The sequence below is a fragment of the Silurus meridionalis genome, chromosome 24, assembly GCF_014805685.1.
Source record: "Silurus meridionalis isolate SWU-2019-XX chromosome 24, ASM1480568v1, whole genome shotgun sequence".
Taxonomy (NCBI): Eukaryota; Metazoa; Chordata; class Actinopteri; order Siluriformes; family Siluridae; genus Silurus; species Silurus meridionalis.
In genome coordinates, this window is record NC_060907.1 from 16122879 (window position 1) to 16141395 (window position 18517).

At 35.6% G+C, this 18517-nt stretch overlaps 1 protein-coding gene across 3 annotated transcripts in view; it reads left to right on the forward strand.

Annotated features, from left to right (window-relative positions):
* The window catches only part of LOC124378176 (sodium/potassium-transporting ATPase subunit alpha-1-like), a 33148-nt gene that overhangs the window by 5167 nt on the left and 9464 nt on the right, over positions 1 to 18517 (forward strand). The window contains exons 1-10 of one of the 3 annotated variants that reach the window (XM_046837717.1): positions 15191 to 15295; positions 15550 to 15633; positions 15722 to 15781; positions 15889 to 16092; positions 16189 to 16302; positions 16374 to 16508; positions 16696 to 16813; positions 17142 to 17410; positions 17549 to 17857; positions 18381 to 18515. The exons of 1 other annotated variant lie outside the window; for it this stretch is intronic. In XM_046837717.1, the coding sequence (XP_046693673.1) occupies positions 15284 to 15295; positions 15550 to 15633; positions 15722 to 15781; positions 15889 to 16092; positions 16189 to 16302; positions 16374 to 16508; positions 16696 to 16813; positions 17142 to 17410; positions 17549 to 17857; positions 18381 to 18515 (1440 nt within the window). In that variant the 5' untranslated portion in view covers positions 15191 to 15283. Of the gene's footprint in view, positions 1 to 833; positions 985 to 1105; positions 1275 to 1349; positions 1505 to 4687; positions 4812 to 4916; positions 5063 to 5169; positions 5301 to 5415; positions 5518 to 6304; positions 6397 to 6641; positions 6846 to 15190; positions 15296 to 15549; positions 15634 to 15721; positions 15782 to 15888; positions 16093 to 16188; positions 16303 to 16373; positions 16509 to 16695; positions 16814 to 17141; positions 17411 to 17548; positions 17858 to 18380; positions 18516 to 18517 lie in introns of those variants that run through there. One more of the 3 variants, XM_046837716.1, reaches the window with a different exon arrangement.

Here is an 18517-nt window from a genome sequence, read left to right on the forward strand (position 1 = left end):
AAGATTCAAAAAGTTTATAGGAGTGCTCAGTCATCATTCAGTTGGCTTTGCTGAGGCAGCATTTGTGGTTTTGTAAACCTCCTGTTTTGGAAACAGAGAGTCAAGAAGCTTTTATTGTCTGATGTAGTACACAGTGAAATGAGACAACATTCCTCCAGAACCTTGGTGCTACATAAAACAACGAGACATGCAGACAACAGACATGCATGATACTCTATTGCGTCTTTACCATCTGTTAAAAGGTCTTCGGGACTAATGCATTCCTATTCCTTTACCAGTGATGTGAGTAGTGAGAACAGGTGATGCAGGTGATGCAGGTGCTGCTGGGATTATTTGGCAAGAGACATGATGCTGTAAAGATAGGTGCCACTGTCACGATAGGAGAGCCATGAATAAGTAGTGATGAGTAGTGCAATCTGGTCTTCTTAAAGTCTACAATCATTACTTTTGTCTTATCAACATTAAGAGAAAATTTGTCCAGCTGATACCAGCCCAACAGCTACTAATCCCTCATTATGTACTCTGTCTTCTTGTTGCTGATGATGAGTAACCCTATTGTGGTATTATCTGTATCAGGGTCAGCATGATGTTCCTAAATCCTCTTGTTTCATCTTCTCTAATTAATATGTGGTTGTTCTTTAGCTGTCTAAGATATTATAGAAGGAAAAAGTAAATCCTAGTAGATTTAGCTTTGCGACTATGTTTTGTGGAATCGTTGTATTGAATACCAAGCTGAAGTCAATAAACAGCATTATGACATATGTTTTCTTCATGGTATTGTGGGAAATGCATATTATGTACAGTGTGTAATTTGACGCTAGATCTCTTTGCAGAGAGGCAAAGGCCTGTGTGGTCCATGGTGCAGAGTTGAAGGAAATGACAGCAGAGCAGTTAGATGATGTCTTGAAACACCACAATGAGATTGTGTTTGCCCGAACGTCCCCTCAGCAAAAACTGATTATTGTGGAAGGTTGCCAGAGACTGGTATGAATACATTTTAGTATTATTAAAACTATTAATTAATAATATATGAATTACTTTTGTTAAAGTGAGAATTTTACCTTTTGGGTAGTAAAAAAAATATCTTTACATTATTTGCTGACAGGGTGCGATTGTAGCTGTGACTGGTGATGGTGTTAATGATTCTCCTGCTCTGAAGAAGGCTGATATTGGTGTAGCGATGGGTATTGCTGGATCTGATGTCTCCAAACAAGCTGCTGATATGATTCTCCTGGATGACAATTTTGCTTCTATTGTTACTGGAGTCGAAGAAGGTAACAAATGCCTTGTTTTTTAGGTTTGGTTACAGTTAAGCCAAATGAGTAACATCAATTTAACTCTCTCTTTAGGTCGTCTGATCTTTGACAACTTGAAGAAATCAATTGCTTACACCTTAACCAGTAACATTCCTGAGATTTCCCCCTTCCTCCTCTTCATCATTGCTGGCATTCCTCTCCCTCTTGGCACTGTCACGATACTTTGTATTGACTTGGGAACTGACATGGTAAAACTTTTATTATTATTATTATTATTATTATTATTATTATTATTATTGTTGTTGTTGTTGTTATTGTACTTAGGTTTAGAGGCATGATTCATATGCTTTTTTTTTTATTTAGACAGTCTCTACTTGCAGCAATAAATGCAACACAATGGCAATAACACATGATTCTTTGAGTCCAGCCAAATTCAACTAAATTATATATATATATATATATATATATATATATATATATATATATATATATATGATCCACATATTTGATTTGGCACAATAATATGTATATATATATATATATATATATATATATATATATATATATATATATATATATATATATTTAAGTTGAATTTGGCTATATATATATATTACATATAAATACAAATCATATATGCGGATCAGTCGAGGCCCGGGTCACTAACGACCGCCACAGGTATCGTTAGCCAACAGGGTGCGGTGAAAATTGGGCTACTGTTGGCCCAAGTTATGGGAAAGAGTAGTGGAAGCCAGGCTGAGAGAAGAGGTGACCATCTGTGAGCAACAGTATGGTTTTATGCCGAGGAAGAGCACCACAGATGCATTATTTGCTTTGAGAATGTTAGAGAAGTATAGAGAAGGTCAGAAGGAGTTGCATTGTGTGTTTGTGGATTTAGAGAAAGTGTACGACAGGGTGCTGAGAAAGGAGTTGTGGTACTGTGTGAAAAAGTCAGGCGTGTCAGAGAAGTTTGTGAGGGTGGTGCAGGACATGTATGAGGGTAATGTGACAGCAGTAAAGTGTGCAGTAGGAATGACAGACTGGTTCAAGGTGGAGGTTGGACTGCATCAAGGATCGGCTCTTAGCCCTTTCCTGTTTGCAGTGGTGATGAACAGGTTGACAGACGAGGTCAGACAGGAGTCTCCATAGACTAAGATGTTTGCAGATGATATTGTTATTTGTGGTGAGAGTATGGAGCAGGCTGAGAATAGCTTTGAGGGGTGGAGGTACGCGGTGGAGAGAAGATGAATGAAAGTCAATAGGAGTAAAACAGAGTTCATGTGTGTGGAGTGGTGCAGTTGCAGGGAAAAGAGGTGCAGAAGGTGTGTTAGTGTGTTAGAGAAGTGAAGAAAAGAGTGCAGGCAGGGTGGAGTGGGTGGAGAAGAGTGGCAGGAGTGATTTATGATAGAAGGGTATCTATATATAGGACTGTGGTGAGACCTGCGATGTTGTATGGTTTAGAGAGAGTAGCATTGAGTAAAAGACAGGTGGTGGAGCTGGAGGTAGCAGAGCTGAAGGTGTTGAGGTTTTTGTTGGGATTGTTGAGGATGGACAGGATTAGAAATTAGTTTATTACAGGGACAGTGCATGTAGGAAGTTTTGGAGACAAGGTGAGGGAGAGCGAGATTAAGATGGTTTGGACATGTGCAGAGGAGGGACATGGGGTATATCGGTAGGAGAATGCTGAGGATGGAGCCATCAGGAAGGAGGAAAAGAGGAAGACCAAGGAGGAGGTTTATGGATGTGTTGAGGGAAGACATGCAGGTAGTTGGTTTAAAAAGTTTGGCTCGACTCAAAGAATCACAGACAAGTGTAATAACTAAAGAGTAGTGTGCAATAACAGGTGCCTGTTGATTCCACATGAAGTGGGTGGGAGCTATTTTATTATTGAATGTCCTAACAACTTTTGGAAAGAAGCTGTTACAAAATCTGCTGACCCTGGCATGGAAACTTTAGTGTCTTTAGTGTCAAAGATTTAAAAAAAAAAGGAATTGCAGGGGTTCGATTATCATTTAGTTTATTCTACTGCATTGAAAGACATCATATTTAATTGTTGCCTCCAACTTTGTGGTAACAGTTTGGGGGAGAACCATATATAGTGGGAAAATTCAGATATCCCAATACCTTTGTCCACACAGTCTGCTGCTTCAGTGTTTTTAGATCTTTTTATTAGATGTTACTATGGTATACTGAAGTATAATTACAAACATTTTTATAAGTGTGAAAGGCTTTTATTGGCAATTACATTAAGTTTATGCAAAGAGTTAATGTTTGCGGTGTTGATCCTTCTTTTTCAATACCTCTACAATTCATTCATGGCATGCTGTCAATAACCTATGGGTCACATTCTGACTGATGGCAATCAATGAATAATCTTGCATAATCAATGCTTAGAGTTTGTCAAAATTTGTGGGTTTTTTGTTTGTCCACTGACCTCTTGAGGATTAACCCCAAACATGAATGGTCTCAGTATGCTTTACTGTTGGTATGACACAGGGCTGATGGTAGCGCTTACCTTTTCTTCTCCTGACAAGCTTTTTTCCAGATGCCCCAAACAATCAGAAAGGGCATTTATCGGAGAAAATGACTTTACACCAGTCCTCAGCAGTCTAATTCCTGTACCTTTTGCAGAGTATCAGTCCCTGAGGTTTTTCCTGGGGAGAAGTAGTTTCTTTGCTGCCCCTTTTGACACCATGCCATCCTCCAAAAGTCTTCACCTCACTGTGCATGCAGATGCATTCAAACCTGCTGTCAAACCTGTCTGTGAATCATATACATTATTTAGAGTAACCATGGTTAACAGAGGAAGAACAATTATTTCAAGCAACACCCACCTCTTAAAGCTTCCAGTCTGTTATTCTAACTCAATCAGCATGACAGCGTGATCTCCAGCCTTATCCTCATCAACACTCTCACCTGTGTTAATGAGAGAATTACTGACATGATGTCAGCTTTTCCTTTTGTTGCAGAGCTAAAATGCAGTGGAAATGTGTTTTTTTAGGCTTATGTTCATTCTCTTGGCAAAGATTTTGCAGTTAATTCAGTTCATCTGATCACTCTTCATAACATCCTGGAGTATATGCAAATTGCAGACATTGTGAAAATTAATATTTGTGTCATTCTCAAAACTTTTGCCCACAGCTGTACCTCAGCAAGGTGATTTGTCTAAATTCCTAATAGGGGGTGCTATAACTAACACTTTTCTAAAACTAATCATTTTTGATCATCAACATCAAATAACATCTTTTTTCCCTGAATATAGTTTTTAATTGCCACCATTGACTGGTTGGCTAGATTTCAGCAGGGAATTAAACATTGTTAGTATTGAGCTCCCATCATGAAACCTGATTGGTTGGTTTGTGTCAGAATCTACTAATACATAAGAGAAGCTCATAAAATGTTCTTGCCTTTTCATTTCTTTTTTTAATAAGGTTCCTGCTATTTCACTGGCATATGAAAGTGCTGAAAGTGACATCATGAAAAGACAGCCCAGAAATCCACAAAAAGACAAGCTAGTGAATGAGAGACTAATCAGTATGGCCTATGGACAGATTGGTAAGAAACTGTAAAGTATATTAGATTTAAAATAATAAGGATATTTGTCATTTAGACCTGTATAGCACTATTTTTAACCGAATCAACATTCTTTTCTATGTTTAGGAATGATGCAAGCAGCTGCAGGTTTCTTCACTTATTTTGTAATCCTTGCTGAGAATGGATTCCTGCCCTCATACTTAATAGGATTGCGGATTGGATGGGATGATAAATATTTAAATGACTTGGAGGACAGCTATGGCCAACAGTGGGTATGTACTTCAGATGAGAGTTGATTGATTAGAATGCATAAAATGTTCAGATTGCTATATATGCATTGTTTCACTGAAAATACATGTATGTACTGTATATTTTGCAGACATTTGAGAGCAGAAAAATTGTAGAGTACACATGCCAGACAGCATTCTTTGTGAGTATTGTGGTAGTGCAGTGGGCTGATTTGATCATCTGCAAGACAAGGATGAACTCCATTCTAAAACAAAAAATGAAGTATGTGACTCTTTTAGGCCGTATCATATTTAATGAAAATTACAATTTTAAATGACCTGCTAAATACTGACAAATATTAAAATGACTAGTTTTACAATTCCTTTTTTTTTTTTAGCAATAAAATCCTTATTTTTGGGCTTTTGGAGGAGACAGCTTTGGCTTCTTTCCTGTCATACTGCCCAGGCATGGATATTGCACTTAGGATGTATCCACTTAAGTAAGTTTGCTGCACTTTTTAATTTAAAGGCATTAAAGGTTTGTTTTCCTAACATTTTAATTGTATTTTACTGCACTGACCAACCCACACCCATTTAAAAAGCGAGAACAAGTAAAATAAAAAAAATTAAGGAAGTTTGATTTTTTTCTAGTCACTTTATACCACTCTTTGAAGCAAAATGATTTTCCTGATACAGCAACTGTCGAGGAGTGGGTTACATTAAGCAACAACACTCACTTATGGAAAAATGGCATGTGTTAGGAACTTTGAGTGACTTTGTCAAGGGCCAAGGTGTGATGACTCGAGGACTGGGTCAGAACATCTTTAAATCAGCAGGCTTTGTGGTGTGTTCCCCTTATGCAGTGGTCAGAACAAAATTGGTCTAAAAAAAGCATAACCTGTGAACCTATGACAGGGTCATGGATGCCCAGTTCTCACTGATGCACATTAAGAGTAAAAGCTGGCCTGTCTCAGAGAAGAGCTACTGCAGCAAAAAATGTTGACATGCTGCCTATAATAAAAAGTTTTCATAACACACATTGCATCGTGGTTTGCTGCATACTGTAGCTGCAGACCTTTCAGAGTGTACAGTACATACTGACTCTGGTCTAATGCTGAAAGCACATACAATGGGCATGTGAGCATCAGAACCGAACTATGGAGAGAAATATATACATTGGCACACTCATTAAACAGAATATATATATAAAAAAAACATCTTATATTCCATAGGGAAAGCATCAAAACTTACACTAAATGACTTATTATAACTCTTTTTTCTGTTTAGACCATCATGGTGGTTATGTGCCTTACCATATGCCTTCCTCATCTTTATATATGATGAGACTAGAAGATACATACTTAGACGAAACCCTGGAGGTAAGTAGGGGTGTAAATATTATTTTCATTTTGGCCCTTTAGAGTCATGAGAAAACACCAGCTGTAATATACTTGAGTTTATTAAGTGCCATTAACAGTCACTTCCGAGATGAAAATATTTTGTCACCTTTGTATATATCTCATGGATTAAGATCTAGTGTACATATAATACAACACATATTAATAATAGAGCAAAATGTTTAAAAGTGTTGAATATTTTTGTTTTGTTTTGTTTGTTTTTTTAGGTTGGGTGGAAAAGGAAACATATTATTAAAAGAGGATTTGTCTATTTCTAATTCCAAGGACACACATTAAGCAATCCATAATTAAAATATAATGCATAAAATGCATCAACATTTTAATTCCAGTTACAAACAATAATCTTTAATCAATGCAAATTTCTTATTTTTGGTTTAAAATAACTGTAAGCAATGGTATTCAAAAGACCAATAAAATCATGTAATGCAAATTATGTTGTGTTTATTGTGCCTACGTATTGCACCCACCAAACTAAAGACCTGAAAACTGAGCTTGTATGTTTTTGGTGAACAATTGATCAAAACGCATTAAAATATAAAGTTCTGGACTGTGAGTGACTGCTTAACTATGTTAAGTATGTGCCTACTGTATCTTTTCTAGCTGTTTGTTTTTTTTCTAGCTTTTTAGCTATGTTTTATTCTATTTCTTGAATTAAATAAAAAAAAACAATAAAAGTGACCTTAAAATAAAACACTAATTTTAAAACACTGCATACTGGCTACATAACGCATTATTTTCTTTCTTCCATCCTGCAAATCCCAACAGAACACAAGAACTTGGCTTTAACATGTGAATTATGAATTGCTGCAACTCCTTTTTCAGATTGTTACTTCATCTAATTTAAAATGTGTTTTATTTGTCTACTGCATTAGTTATAAAAAACTAATTACACATAATTTATTCGTTCATTTTGAGATATATTTTATTGGTAACTTTTTTTTATTATAATTATTTTTTTGGCCACAGTGAGGTATTGTCCAAATGGACATCTTGTTTAGGAATGGGATCTGCTTCTCATTATACTGTTGGGAAATTCCCCTACTGGTTTGCCACTATTTTCCTTACATGTTTTTTATGTGCAAACACTGTGTGCTATTAGAGACTTGAAGGAATACAGATACATATGGTCACTTATCATTCCTTTGTTAGCACTGGAGCTGCAACTACCGATTATTGTTGTAATCGATTCATCTGAGGGTATTTTTTATATATATTTTATTTAATTTTTTTGATTAACCAATTCATCTTTTTCTAAGCACATTTTTAAATAGATATTTTGTTTATAAAACGCTAATTCGGGGTATTTATGTATAAAAGTGTATTTTAAAAAAATGCAACAAACACATACTGAGTTTAACTATCTTTAATTTAGTTATTTCAAAGCTTATAGTGGCTGCTTGTTGAGTAGTGCACATGGGATTTCTCTCCCATGCTGGGTTGTTTCTTTCTGTAAAAAAACACAACAAAAACAAACAAAATAAAAAGCATCTGATTATGCAAGGTGAAGCAATTTGTGTCAACCAACATTTGTATTGTATTTTGCAGATGGCAAGTTATACCATATTTAAAAAATTAATATAAAATATAATACAGCACTGTGACAATTTTTGTTTTAAAAATACACAGTCATTTGTTCATTTGTGAAGATATAAGCATCTAGAATATATCATAAATTTATATCTACTTTTTATATATATTTAAACATTTTGTACATTAATTAAAAGATATATGCATAAATTAAATATAAAAACATTAAAAACAAGATTTTGAACGTGGTAAAGCCGCAGTACATCACACTTAAAAACACACAGAACAGATCCAGTGCAACAGTTTACACAATAGCAGTTCAGTAAACTATACCATTTTCATCCATGACACCAGTGTGTTTTCTTTTCACGTGCTTCTGCATTAACTGTGGTAAGCTCTGCTTTGCATAATTTCCAGGTAGAGTTTTCTTTGTTACATTTAATATAAAAAGCTCCAATTCCTTGCGTTTAATATAAAATGTTCCCATGACTTGGGTGACGGGACGCACACTTTTTCCTGCTGCCTGTTGTCCCTGTACTGTCATCATTTTCCCAGGTGGCTGTGTTATCTTACCATCGCCCTAAACCGTAACTTGAGCAGCCTAACTAATCGATAACGGCATTCGGTCCATTGAATTTCTTTATCGATTATTATCGATTTTATCAATTAGTTGTTTGTTGCAGCTTCAGTTAGCACAGTCTCATGTATAGATGAGCCAACATATCACCACTTCCATATCAATCAAACAACAGACTGATCTGTTGTTGGAATTATATAAAGCAATCAACAACACCAGCAAGTCAACATCTCCCATGTGCTGATTGTATGTGGATACTGCAGGGTATGTGGAGTACAGTTTCAAAAAGCACTTGTCTACCATTAAAAAATTAAAAAGATGCAAAATAATAAAAAATCATAAAACTATGACAAAAATCTTCTCTACACTTTTATACACGCACATATTTTATGGTTAATGTCATTTTAATAAGATTTCTTTGACCATGTAGCAAAAAAGTCTCATCCTTAAATAATGCTGGATACTGACTCCTACACCTTACTGAACTGTTTTTTGCTGCCATTTGACTATGCTGGTTGATTGCAATAACTTACATTTGTGGCTATTAAGAATGCACATTTTACATCCACTATATTTGGGGATAAAAAAACTTTCCATTGCCTGATAAGAGCAATGTACAGTAGATGGATTCAGGATATATGAATCTTAGCACAACTTTCACCTAATATGCACCTCATATAGTAACTGTGGGTGGCTTTTCTTCAGGGGTAAACGAAGTACAAAACCATGTAGTTGAGTTAAATCTGAGATAAAATGGGGAAGAAATTACTCCAGTACAGGTAAAAGTGCTCCCTTTAAACTTTTACTTAAGTAAAAGTGCCTTCAAATGTACTTAATTATCCAAAGTACTATGATTTATTATGGCTATAATCTTCCAATTATCATTTTTGTCACAAAACCCTACAATGTTAATGTTACTCAGCACACCGATCTATTAAGATATCTATTAAAATGATCATGAGCCTAGAACCTTCTTTTCGACTACTTAAAAAATCGAGTGGAGTGTGTGTGTTGTGGCAAGTTACAGTTAGTAGTTTCTTCCACCATTTATTTGTCTCAAAATATTGTGCTTGCTGTTGATTTAACAATGAACTGTATGTTGGTTATCAGTAGATACCACCAAGTAGCAATCAAAACAAGTTCAAAACAGAGCGCATGCTCGACCCTGATTGGTGGCTTGCTGCGTGCTTGACCAGTGAAATGTTTATCCACTCATAAATAAAAAGGAATAACTGATTTTGCAATATGTAGTTGAGTAAAAATTACGATATTTGACATTGTAATGTAGTGACGTTGAAGTAAAATTCTTCCCAATTTAAATATTTACGTAAAGTACAGATACATGAAAAAACTACTTAAGTACAGAAATGAATAACACTTACTTTATTACTGTCCACCACTGCCCTTCTACTGCACTAAAAACATTGGTGTGATTATTAAACCTCATTTGAAACTCACACATTTGTATAATATTAACGCTATAGCATTTGATAATCTCCAGAAGTCCAGAATGTAGCAGCCATTTTGTTACATTTGAATAAATCACCCGATACATCGCACTGGCTCCCAATCAAATTTTTGTGGTGATTATAAAATACTTATTTTGACCAATTGAAGACCTTTGAGGTATCAGTAGTTAAGCAAACATCTGCTCTTTAATGATCCACTCCACCCATTTTGACGAAAAGGCTGTAGGCTGTTTGTTGGTACCTTAAATAGTGAAAGCTACAGCAGGTGCCTGTGTTTATGCAATAGCTTTCCAGTTAGTGTTTGGGACTCAGACTCTCAGTCTCAGTGCTTATGTATAAGTTGAAAGCATATTTGTTAAGTCAAGCCTAATAAGTTTTTTTTTAATATAGGAGCAGATCTGGAGGATTCACAGGCAAAAAAAATGTTTTGTGAACTGGTATGTTCTGTTCTTCAAATGTACCTGTTTATGTAATATTAAACAATTGTCAATGAACAAAAATTATGTCATCACTACTACAACTTATTAAATGAGCAGTATTAATAAATGCTTGACGTTAACTTGGTGAGGTGCGAGGTGCAGATATTAATACAGGCACACAGTAAATTAAATGAGATAATGATGTGAGATAGATACAGACTATGGAAATTTGTTGGTCCGTTTACATTCTCAGAGGGTCTTTCATTAAAGGGGTAGCTCAGTGTTTATGCAAGGCCCCTAACCCTCAACTGCTCAATTGTATGAATGGGATAACTGCAAGTTGTTATGTAAGAGGGCACCTGTCGGGATTTTCCAAGTTTTGCAGCACGCACTCCCGACTTCATAGCGTTTACTTAGAGGTCGGCAGCCATCTTGCCATCTTTCCCGCGCCACCCGGTATATAAGGTCATCTAGACTCTGGATTCTGTTCATGTACCTGTTCCTGTACCTGTTTCAGTACTTGTTCCTGACCCTGATCGTGACCCTGACTTCTGTTCTGCACTTCCTCTGCTCTGGGTTAAACTCTGGATTGGGTCTTTGGTTTGTGTTTTTGCTTAGTCCTCAATTGCTCAGTTTGCTGTGCCTGACCTTTTGGACAGTTTTTTTTTTTGGATTTTGACTTCCCTGCATTTCCCTGTTTGCATGTGTTCAGACCCTGGAGATATATCTTATTTTATGTACCAATTTATTTCTAGGTTTCTGTGGGATGCCTAAATTATTAAAATAAACAACTGCAACACCCTTTCTCTGCCAGTTGGAAATGACTAATCTATATAAATAAAAACTACCTTTATTTAATGTTAATTTAGTTTATTTCACATCAATATATTATGAATTAATTTATCTATCAATAAACACACTGAGTGTAAATTAAGAAATATTTAACAGTTCTGGCTGTGCATTATGTACGATCAAATTTTATTTAAATTAGACTACTAGAAATGACTGTATTTCCGGTCAGTTTTTGACTGTATTTCTACATTTTGTTTAGTTTGGGGGAACAGTCTCCATATACTGGCATCTAAGTGAGCTAGCAGATGGTTGGTTTAGCCTGTTGTCTGCTTTCTGCTCTTTTGGCACAATTACCTTCAACTTTAATGATTATCTACTGAATTGAATTCCAAGGAGCAGGAGGCAGATGCAAATGCAAAAATTATTTTTACAAAAACAAAAAACAAACACTGCAGAGGAACAAAAATGTGACATCCTCAGCCAGGAAAGGGGGCAGGATGATACTCAGTAAAGCAAGGGGGTGGAACCAAGTTCTCAGCTGAGCAAGGTGGAAAAGCAACATCCTCAGTCCAGCAAGGGGGTGGAGCAACTTTAAGAAGAAGACTTAAAAGGGAACCCATTTTCATGTGTGTGACCATTCATTAGTCAATTCATTATAGCTCCTATCTATAAAGCCCACGTGGATATCTAGTAGTTTAGTGACCATCACCTGCTATAAGATACATTGCCACACTACATTTGGATAGGTCCAAGAATATTACAGCATCAGGCATGGTCTTTGCTAATTTACACAAATCTACAAGGTTACTTTTAATAACCTCAATATCATTATCTCCTACATATTATGTAAAAACTATCTATGATGTTTGCTATGCCTGATGCCCTGGCTTGCAGTATACACCAAGCTAGTGCTGCAGGTGCCCCCAAAGGTAACATGTCTCAAGATCGTCTTCTTAAACCACAATTATTTTGGATTTTTCAGTGGTCTTGTCTCATACATGAACTGAACAGAAATGGCATTCCAGGTAACGAGCCTTATTGTTAGTGTCACCATTCATTCTGCTGTTAAAGCTCTAATGCTAAATATCGCAGATTGTTAATTCCTTTCTTTTCTAACTATTTACTTAGTCTATCACAAAAAAGTGGAAAGAAATGTTTGGGTCTTTGGCAAGTATACAGCAGTTTGAACAATTAGAGCACTTGAATTCCAACATTTACTAGATAGAGAGCTAACATGTGCATTTGATTATGAGTGTAGGTTTGAGTCCAAGTCTAATGTTCTTGACTAAACAATATGTTTCATGTGATTTTGCCAGCCTCTCATAAAACAAAAAAGCAGTGCAGTGAAGAAAGTTTACTCTTTGCTAAAGGATTTGATTATGTTGTTAGCAAGACATAACTGAGATAAAAAAAAACAGTCAATACAAAACAACACAGCCTCATATACAAAATATAACAGAGTCAGTGACTTAGGCATTTGTCATGCATGTGCATTTATGTCCAGTAGCACAGACTAGACTATAATTAATAGGAGTTTTTTGCTTACAAGGTTAATTGCAAAGTGCAAACAGGTTCCCAAATTATAGATTATTCAATAATTAATAACAATGAAGTAATTTACTAGAATGAACACCTTTATCCTTACACAACAAATATTGTGTGCATATTTGTGTAGATGGATAGATATGTGTTTGTGTGTGTGGATGAAATAAGCTGTATTTCATAAACAATTTTTTTTTTTTTATCTTGGATCGTGTTCCTGTGAACCAACATAACAAAGAAGATTTTAGTAGCTTATTATAAAAATGTTTTATGCTTCTTTAGTCAGTTTTGTGGAAGTATATAGCTTTTAAAATTGACTGGAATATTTACAGTTTTCACAGTGGTTTAACAGAAAATATAGAGTTCTGGGACTTCCTGTCTCAAGTTCTGTGAAAATGTACTTATGTCAACAGAATCATGGAAAAACTAATTCTTTGGCTGAAATGCTTGGAAAATTCTGATAAATATTTTGCCCACATTGTTAATGTGTATGGTATACAGAGGGAAGTTTATCTGCAAACTACAGCATTGTGTGGTGGTAATGTGGTACACAGTATACACCAATCAGCCATAACATGAAAACTTGCCTAATATTGTGTAGGTCCTCTGTGTACCCCCAAAACTGCTCTGACCCTTTGAGGCATAAACTCCATATCTGCCCAAAAACATTAGCAGCAGATGCTTAAAGCCCTGCAAAATGTGAGCCGGTGCCTACATAGATCTAACTTGTTTGTCCAGTAAATCCTACAGATGCTTCATCTGTAAGATTTAGATATTGAGATTATATCTAGAGAATTTGAAATTCTAGGAATCTTGGAATTACTATACCAGACACACAAAAGGATACATTCTGCATGGGAGACTTATACACTGCAGGTAACAGTACACACACTCAGTGATTAAGACTAAGGCGTTATTGATCAGAAGGTTCAAGCCCTGGTATTGCCAAGCTGCTGTTCTTGGAGCCCTAAACCCTCTGTGCTCCAGGATGTAACATTGCTGACCCTGCTCTCTGTCCCCAGCTTCCTAACACTGTTGGGATATGTGACAAAATAACAATGTAATCCCTGAAAAAAACTATTAACAGAATTTGTCCCTAAGCAGAAAGTCATTATTGTATACATGTTATATAAAATATATTTGTAGCTATAGAAAAAAGCATTAAAAACACAAAAGGAAACTGTGCCCTTTGTTATGAAATGCACTGATCACTTGTTCAGGTAAAGGTTTTAAATGCACCTCAGCTAAAGATAATCAATTTGTCTGTCAAATTTCCACACATTACTATATATTTCATTTGGCAAGGCAATCAGAGAAATCCAGAATTCCAGTGGGTCTACATACCGCAAGGTGACTGTCACGCTAAACAGTATGAAAGAATTCAGAAACTAATGTAATGACTTCTAGAATCATTTGATTTACTAAACTTTCTTTCGGCTTCTCCCATTAGGGGTCGCCACAGCGGATCATCCGCATGTTTGATTTGGCACGTTTTTACGCTGGATGCCCTTCCTAACTCAACCCTCCCCATTTATCCGGGCCTGGGACCGGCACTAAGAGTGGCTGGGGTTGGTTCCCTGACCGGGGATTGAACCCGGGCCGCAGCTGTGAGAGTGCCGCATCCTAATCACTAGACCACCAGGGTCCCCGAATCGTTTGATTTACTAATTGTAGTAAAAGTTTAGAGATGGTGCCTTTAATGATGATACCATGGGAATTCCAAGCACCTCAGCCAAGACTTGAAGAAGTCTAGTTGCCTCTTAGGAAATTTTAAACACTCATTTGTACTTTCAAATAGTACAAACTATTTTAAATCTGAATCTTGGAACAACACAAACACTGTATCTTTCAGAAAGGAGAAACACATTTCAAGGAATTATTTTTAAATTAAAATTCTATGTCTGTTCTAATTTGTATTCATTAATAATTATCATATCATAAATATATTTTAAATTCTTGGCTTTAGTATGGCTAATGTTGATCTTCTCTGGCTTGCTCATTAGGAATAAACATATAGAGATACATTTCTTAATTAAATATATTGAATTGAACTGAACTGAATGGATTTACATTGAATTGAATATAAATTTTGTTTAAAAAAACACAGATTAACTCTTTTCTTATTTAAAACTTAAAAAAATATCTGCTGTTGCTCGTAGTTAAGGGATACCTGTGTTTTACAAATTCATTTAGACTACAGTAACAGGAAGAACGTGTTTAGGAATAATTCGAGCGTCACCTACCTGTATAGAAACAATGTGTATTACTAATAATTTTCCAGAAACATCTAAGATGTTGAGGGAATAATTTTGTTTTTGTTTTGATTTGTTTTCATGTAGACAAATTACCTACCCCTATATCCAGTTTTACGCAAACCACACCCACCAGACAGGATAAAGGAAGGAGTATAAAGATCTATGAAACTGATTTGGTGATGCAGGACCTCTGATGCATCTGTAGGGCACAGACTAGAGGACTGTAGGGAGGAGGACAGCTGCTACATCTTAATAAAAAAGAATAAAATGGGATTAGGAGTGAGTTACTGATTTTAATGTTTTGTTTTGTATTTAGTTCTTATAGCCTCCTAAAGGGTTATTTTGAAAATATTTGTTGGATAAGTTTTTGAATCCATAATGTGCTTTAAGTTAGCACAAGCTCTTTATGATACCTGATGATAACCCACTAATGATATCTTAATAAAATTTAAGTTTCCACAGAAAGACATATTAAGTATCTTTAAAAGAATGTTATATACTTTTCTCTGACTTTGATGTTTGTTTTTATACAGAGGGGAAATGATAAATACAAGGTGGTTGCTGAAAAGGACAGTAAAGAAAAAAACAAGGAGGATCTGAAGAAAGAACTTGATTTGGTAAGACATATATTACCTTTAACATATTTTACATGATTTGTATGATGTTTTATAAGTTTTATATTTACGGTGTACTGCTCATTTATAGAATGATCACAAGCTGTCTTGTGATGAACTCCACCAGAAATATGGCACGGATCTCAATAGGGTATGCAAAAAAATTATTAGCATTATAGTATATCAAATAAACATATTTTATTAAGAAAGATAAGCACAGCAAAAATAAATTGTACACAAAACTTGTATTATTGTAAGGGTTTGTCCAGTGCCCGTGCAAACGAGATCCTGGAACGTGATGGACTCAATGCTCTGACGCCTCCTCCTACAACCCCAGAATGGATTAAGTTCTGCAGACAGCTCTTTGGTGGATTTTGTACATTGTTGTGGATTGGAGCTTTTCTTTGTTTTTTGGCTTTTACTGTTCAGATGTCTACAGAGACTGATCCAACAAATGATAATGTAAGATGTTTTGTTTTATTTCAAATATATAAGCTTGTATGGTGTAGTTACAACATGTACTGTAAATATTGTACTAATTTCTGCTGTTTCCTTCAGCTGTACTTGGGTATTGTTCTGGCTGCAGTGGTGTTGATCACTGGATGTTTTTCATATTACCAAGAGGCTAAAAGCTCAAGAATCATGGATTCCTTCAAGAATCTTGTGCCACAGGTATTCAAATAGTGATATGCAATATTATTGGAAATGTAATAATGTCTGACATAATTTAATTTTATACACAGCAAGCTCTAGTAATCCGTGATGGTGAAAAGAAGGACATCAAAGCTGAGAATGTAGTTGTTGGTGACCTGGTTGAGATCAAGGGTGGAGATCGAATCCCTGCTGATCTGCGTATAATCTCTGCACATGGATGTAAGGTAAGACTCCCAACATCCTAAGAAAAAAGCACAGCAAATACTTGAGGAAAGATTCAAATTATTATTGTATTTAATTTTCATATAATTTGTATCATTTCATTCTTTCATTAGAGTTGCATATTGCATTTCTCAAGTATTTATATGTGGAAAAAAACAAAAAAAACAGTGAACTGTGTAATGTTTGTAGGTTGACAATTCATCTCTCACTGGAGAATCTGAACCCCAACCTCGTTCTCCTGAGTTCTCCCATGATAATCCACTGGAGACAAGGAATATTGCATTCTTTTCAACAAACTGTGTTGAAGGTAACAGATTTTTTTTTCAAATATAACTGAAACTATATATACTAATATAATAAAATATAATTAACACAGATTCTGAAATGGCAAGAACTACAAAAATTAATGATTTAAAGCCACTGAATATGCAGAAAACTATGTTTCCTGTCATGGATTCTTCTTCATGTTGTCTTTAAAGATGTAGTGTGACAATGTGCATTGCGTAAAATATTAAACTTGAAAATAAATGCATTCCACATTACTTATATTTACAAATTATTTTAATAAATAAATTAATTTAATTGATTAGCCAATTTTAATCACATATTGCTCTTAATGTGCAATTCCTCTTAAGGTTCTGCCACAGGTATTGTCATTAACACTGGTGATCGTACTGTGATGGGTCGAATTGCTAGCCTGGCCTCAAGCCTTGAGGTGGGAAAGACCCCAATTGCCATTGAAATAGAGCACTTTATTCACATCATCACTGCTGTGGCTGTGTTTTTGGGTGTCACATTTTGCACCCTGTCTCTCATTCTTGGCTATGGCTGGTTGGAAGCTGTCATCTTTCTTATTGGAATCATTGTTGCCAATGTGCCTGAGGGTCTGCTTGCTACAGTAACTGTAAGTTTAATATTATGTATGTTAAATTATAGTTTAACTATTATGTATTTTAAGAGATAGAATAAAAATTAGATAAATGTGATTTAATACTGTGATAAAAAAAAAAACACACTATAAGTTAATTCTTTCACATCGCAGGTGTGTCTGACTTTAACTGCCAAACGTATGGCAAAGAAGAACTGCCTGGTCAAAAATCTTGAAGCAGTTGAGACACTTGGCTCCACCTCCACCATCTGCTCAGACAAGACAGGAACTCTGACACAGAACCGTATGACTGTGGCGCATATGTGGTTTGATAATCAGATTCATGAAGCAGATACCACAGAGGACCAAAGTGGAGCCACTTTTGACAGAAGCTCTGCTACATGGTCTGCTCTTGCTCGTGTAGCCGGCCTGTGCAACCGTGCAGTCTTCCTGGGCGATCAAGCAAATGTTCCTATCCTTAAGGTGGAAATTATAATTGTTTACATTTTTTATTAAAGCAGCATTAAAAAACATTTGTTTGCAGTGGCTGCAGTAATCAAAGGTGAACTAATATTTAGAGCACAGCAATAAATCCCATAATAACTTAAAATAATATTGTAACCTTCTAAAACTTAAGAGTAGCAATACATGGTATAAGGAAATTTATAGGAAAAGTGAAACTGCTTAGTTAATGATGAGAAACTGATAAGAAAACAGAGTTTGTGTTTTAAAAGTAACAGAGATGAAGCTCACAGAGGCGCTGAGGAAAATAATTCCAAAACTTGGGATCTTTGTCAATAGTTCCTCTTACAGAAAAAAAATAACATACATTGAATTATGCATTTTTCATAACTAAGCAGAGCTTTCTTTTGGCCCACTGGAGCTAGTAACCATTGGTTTTCATGGCCATCAGTTCAAAGAGCATGACTGAGTTAAATTCCTAAGGGATGGTGTATTCAAATTACTTTCATTAATTTTAACTGTATGCTATTGTGAACCATTACAGAGAAATACTGCAGGAGACGCATCAGAATCTGCCCTGCTGAAGTGTATTGAGCTCTGCTGTGGTTCAGTGAATGATATAAGAGCTAAATACCCCAAAGTGGCTGAGATACCTTTCAACTCCACCAACAAATACCAGGT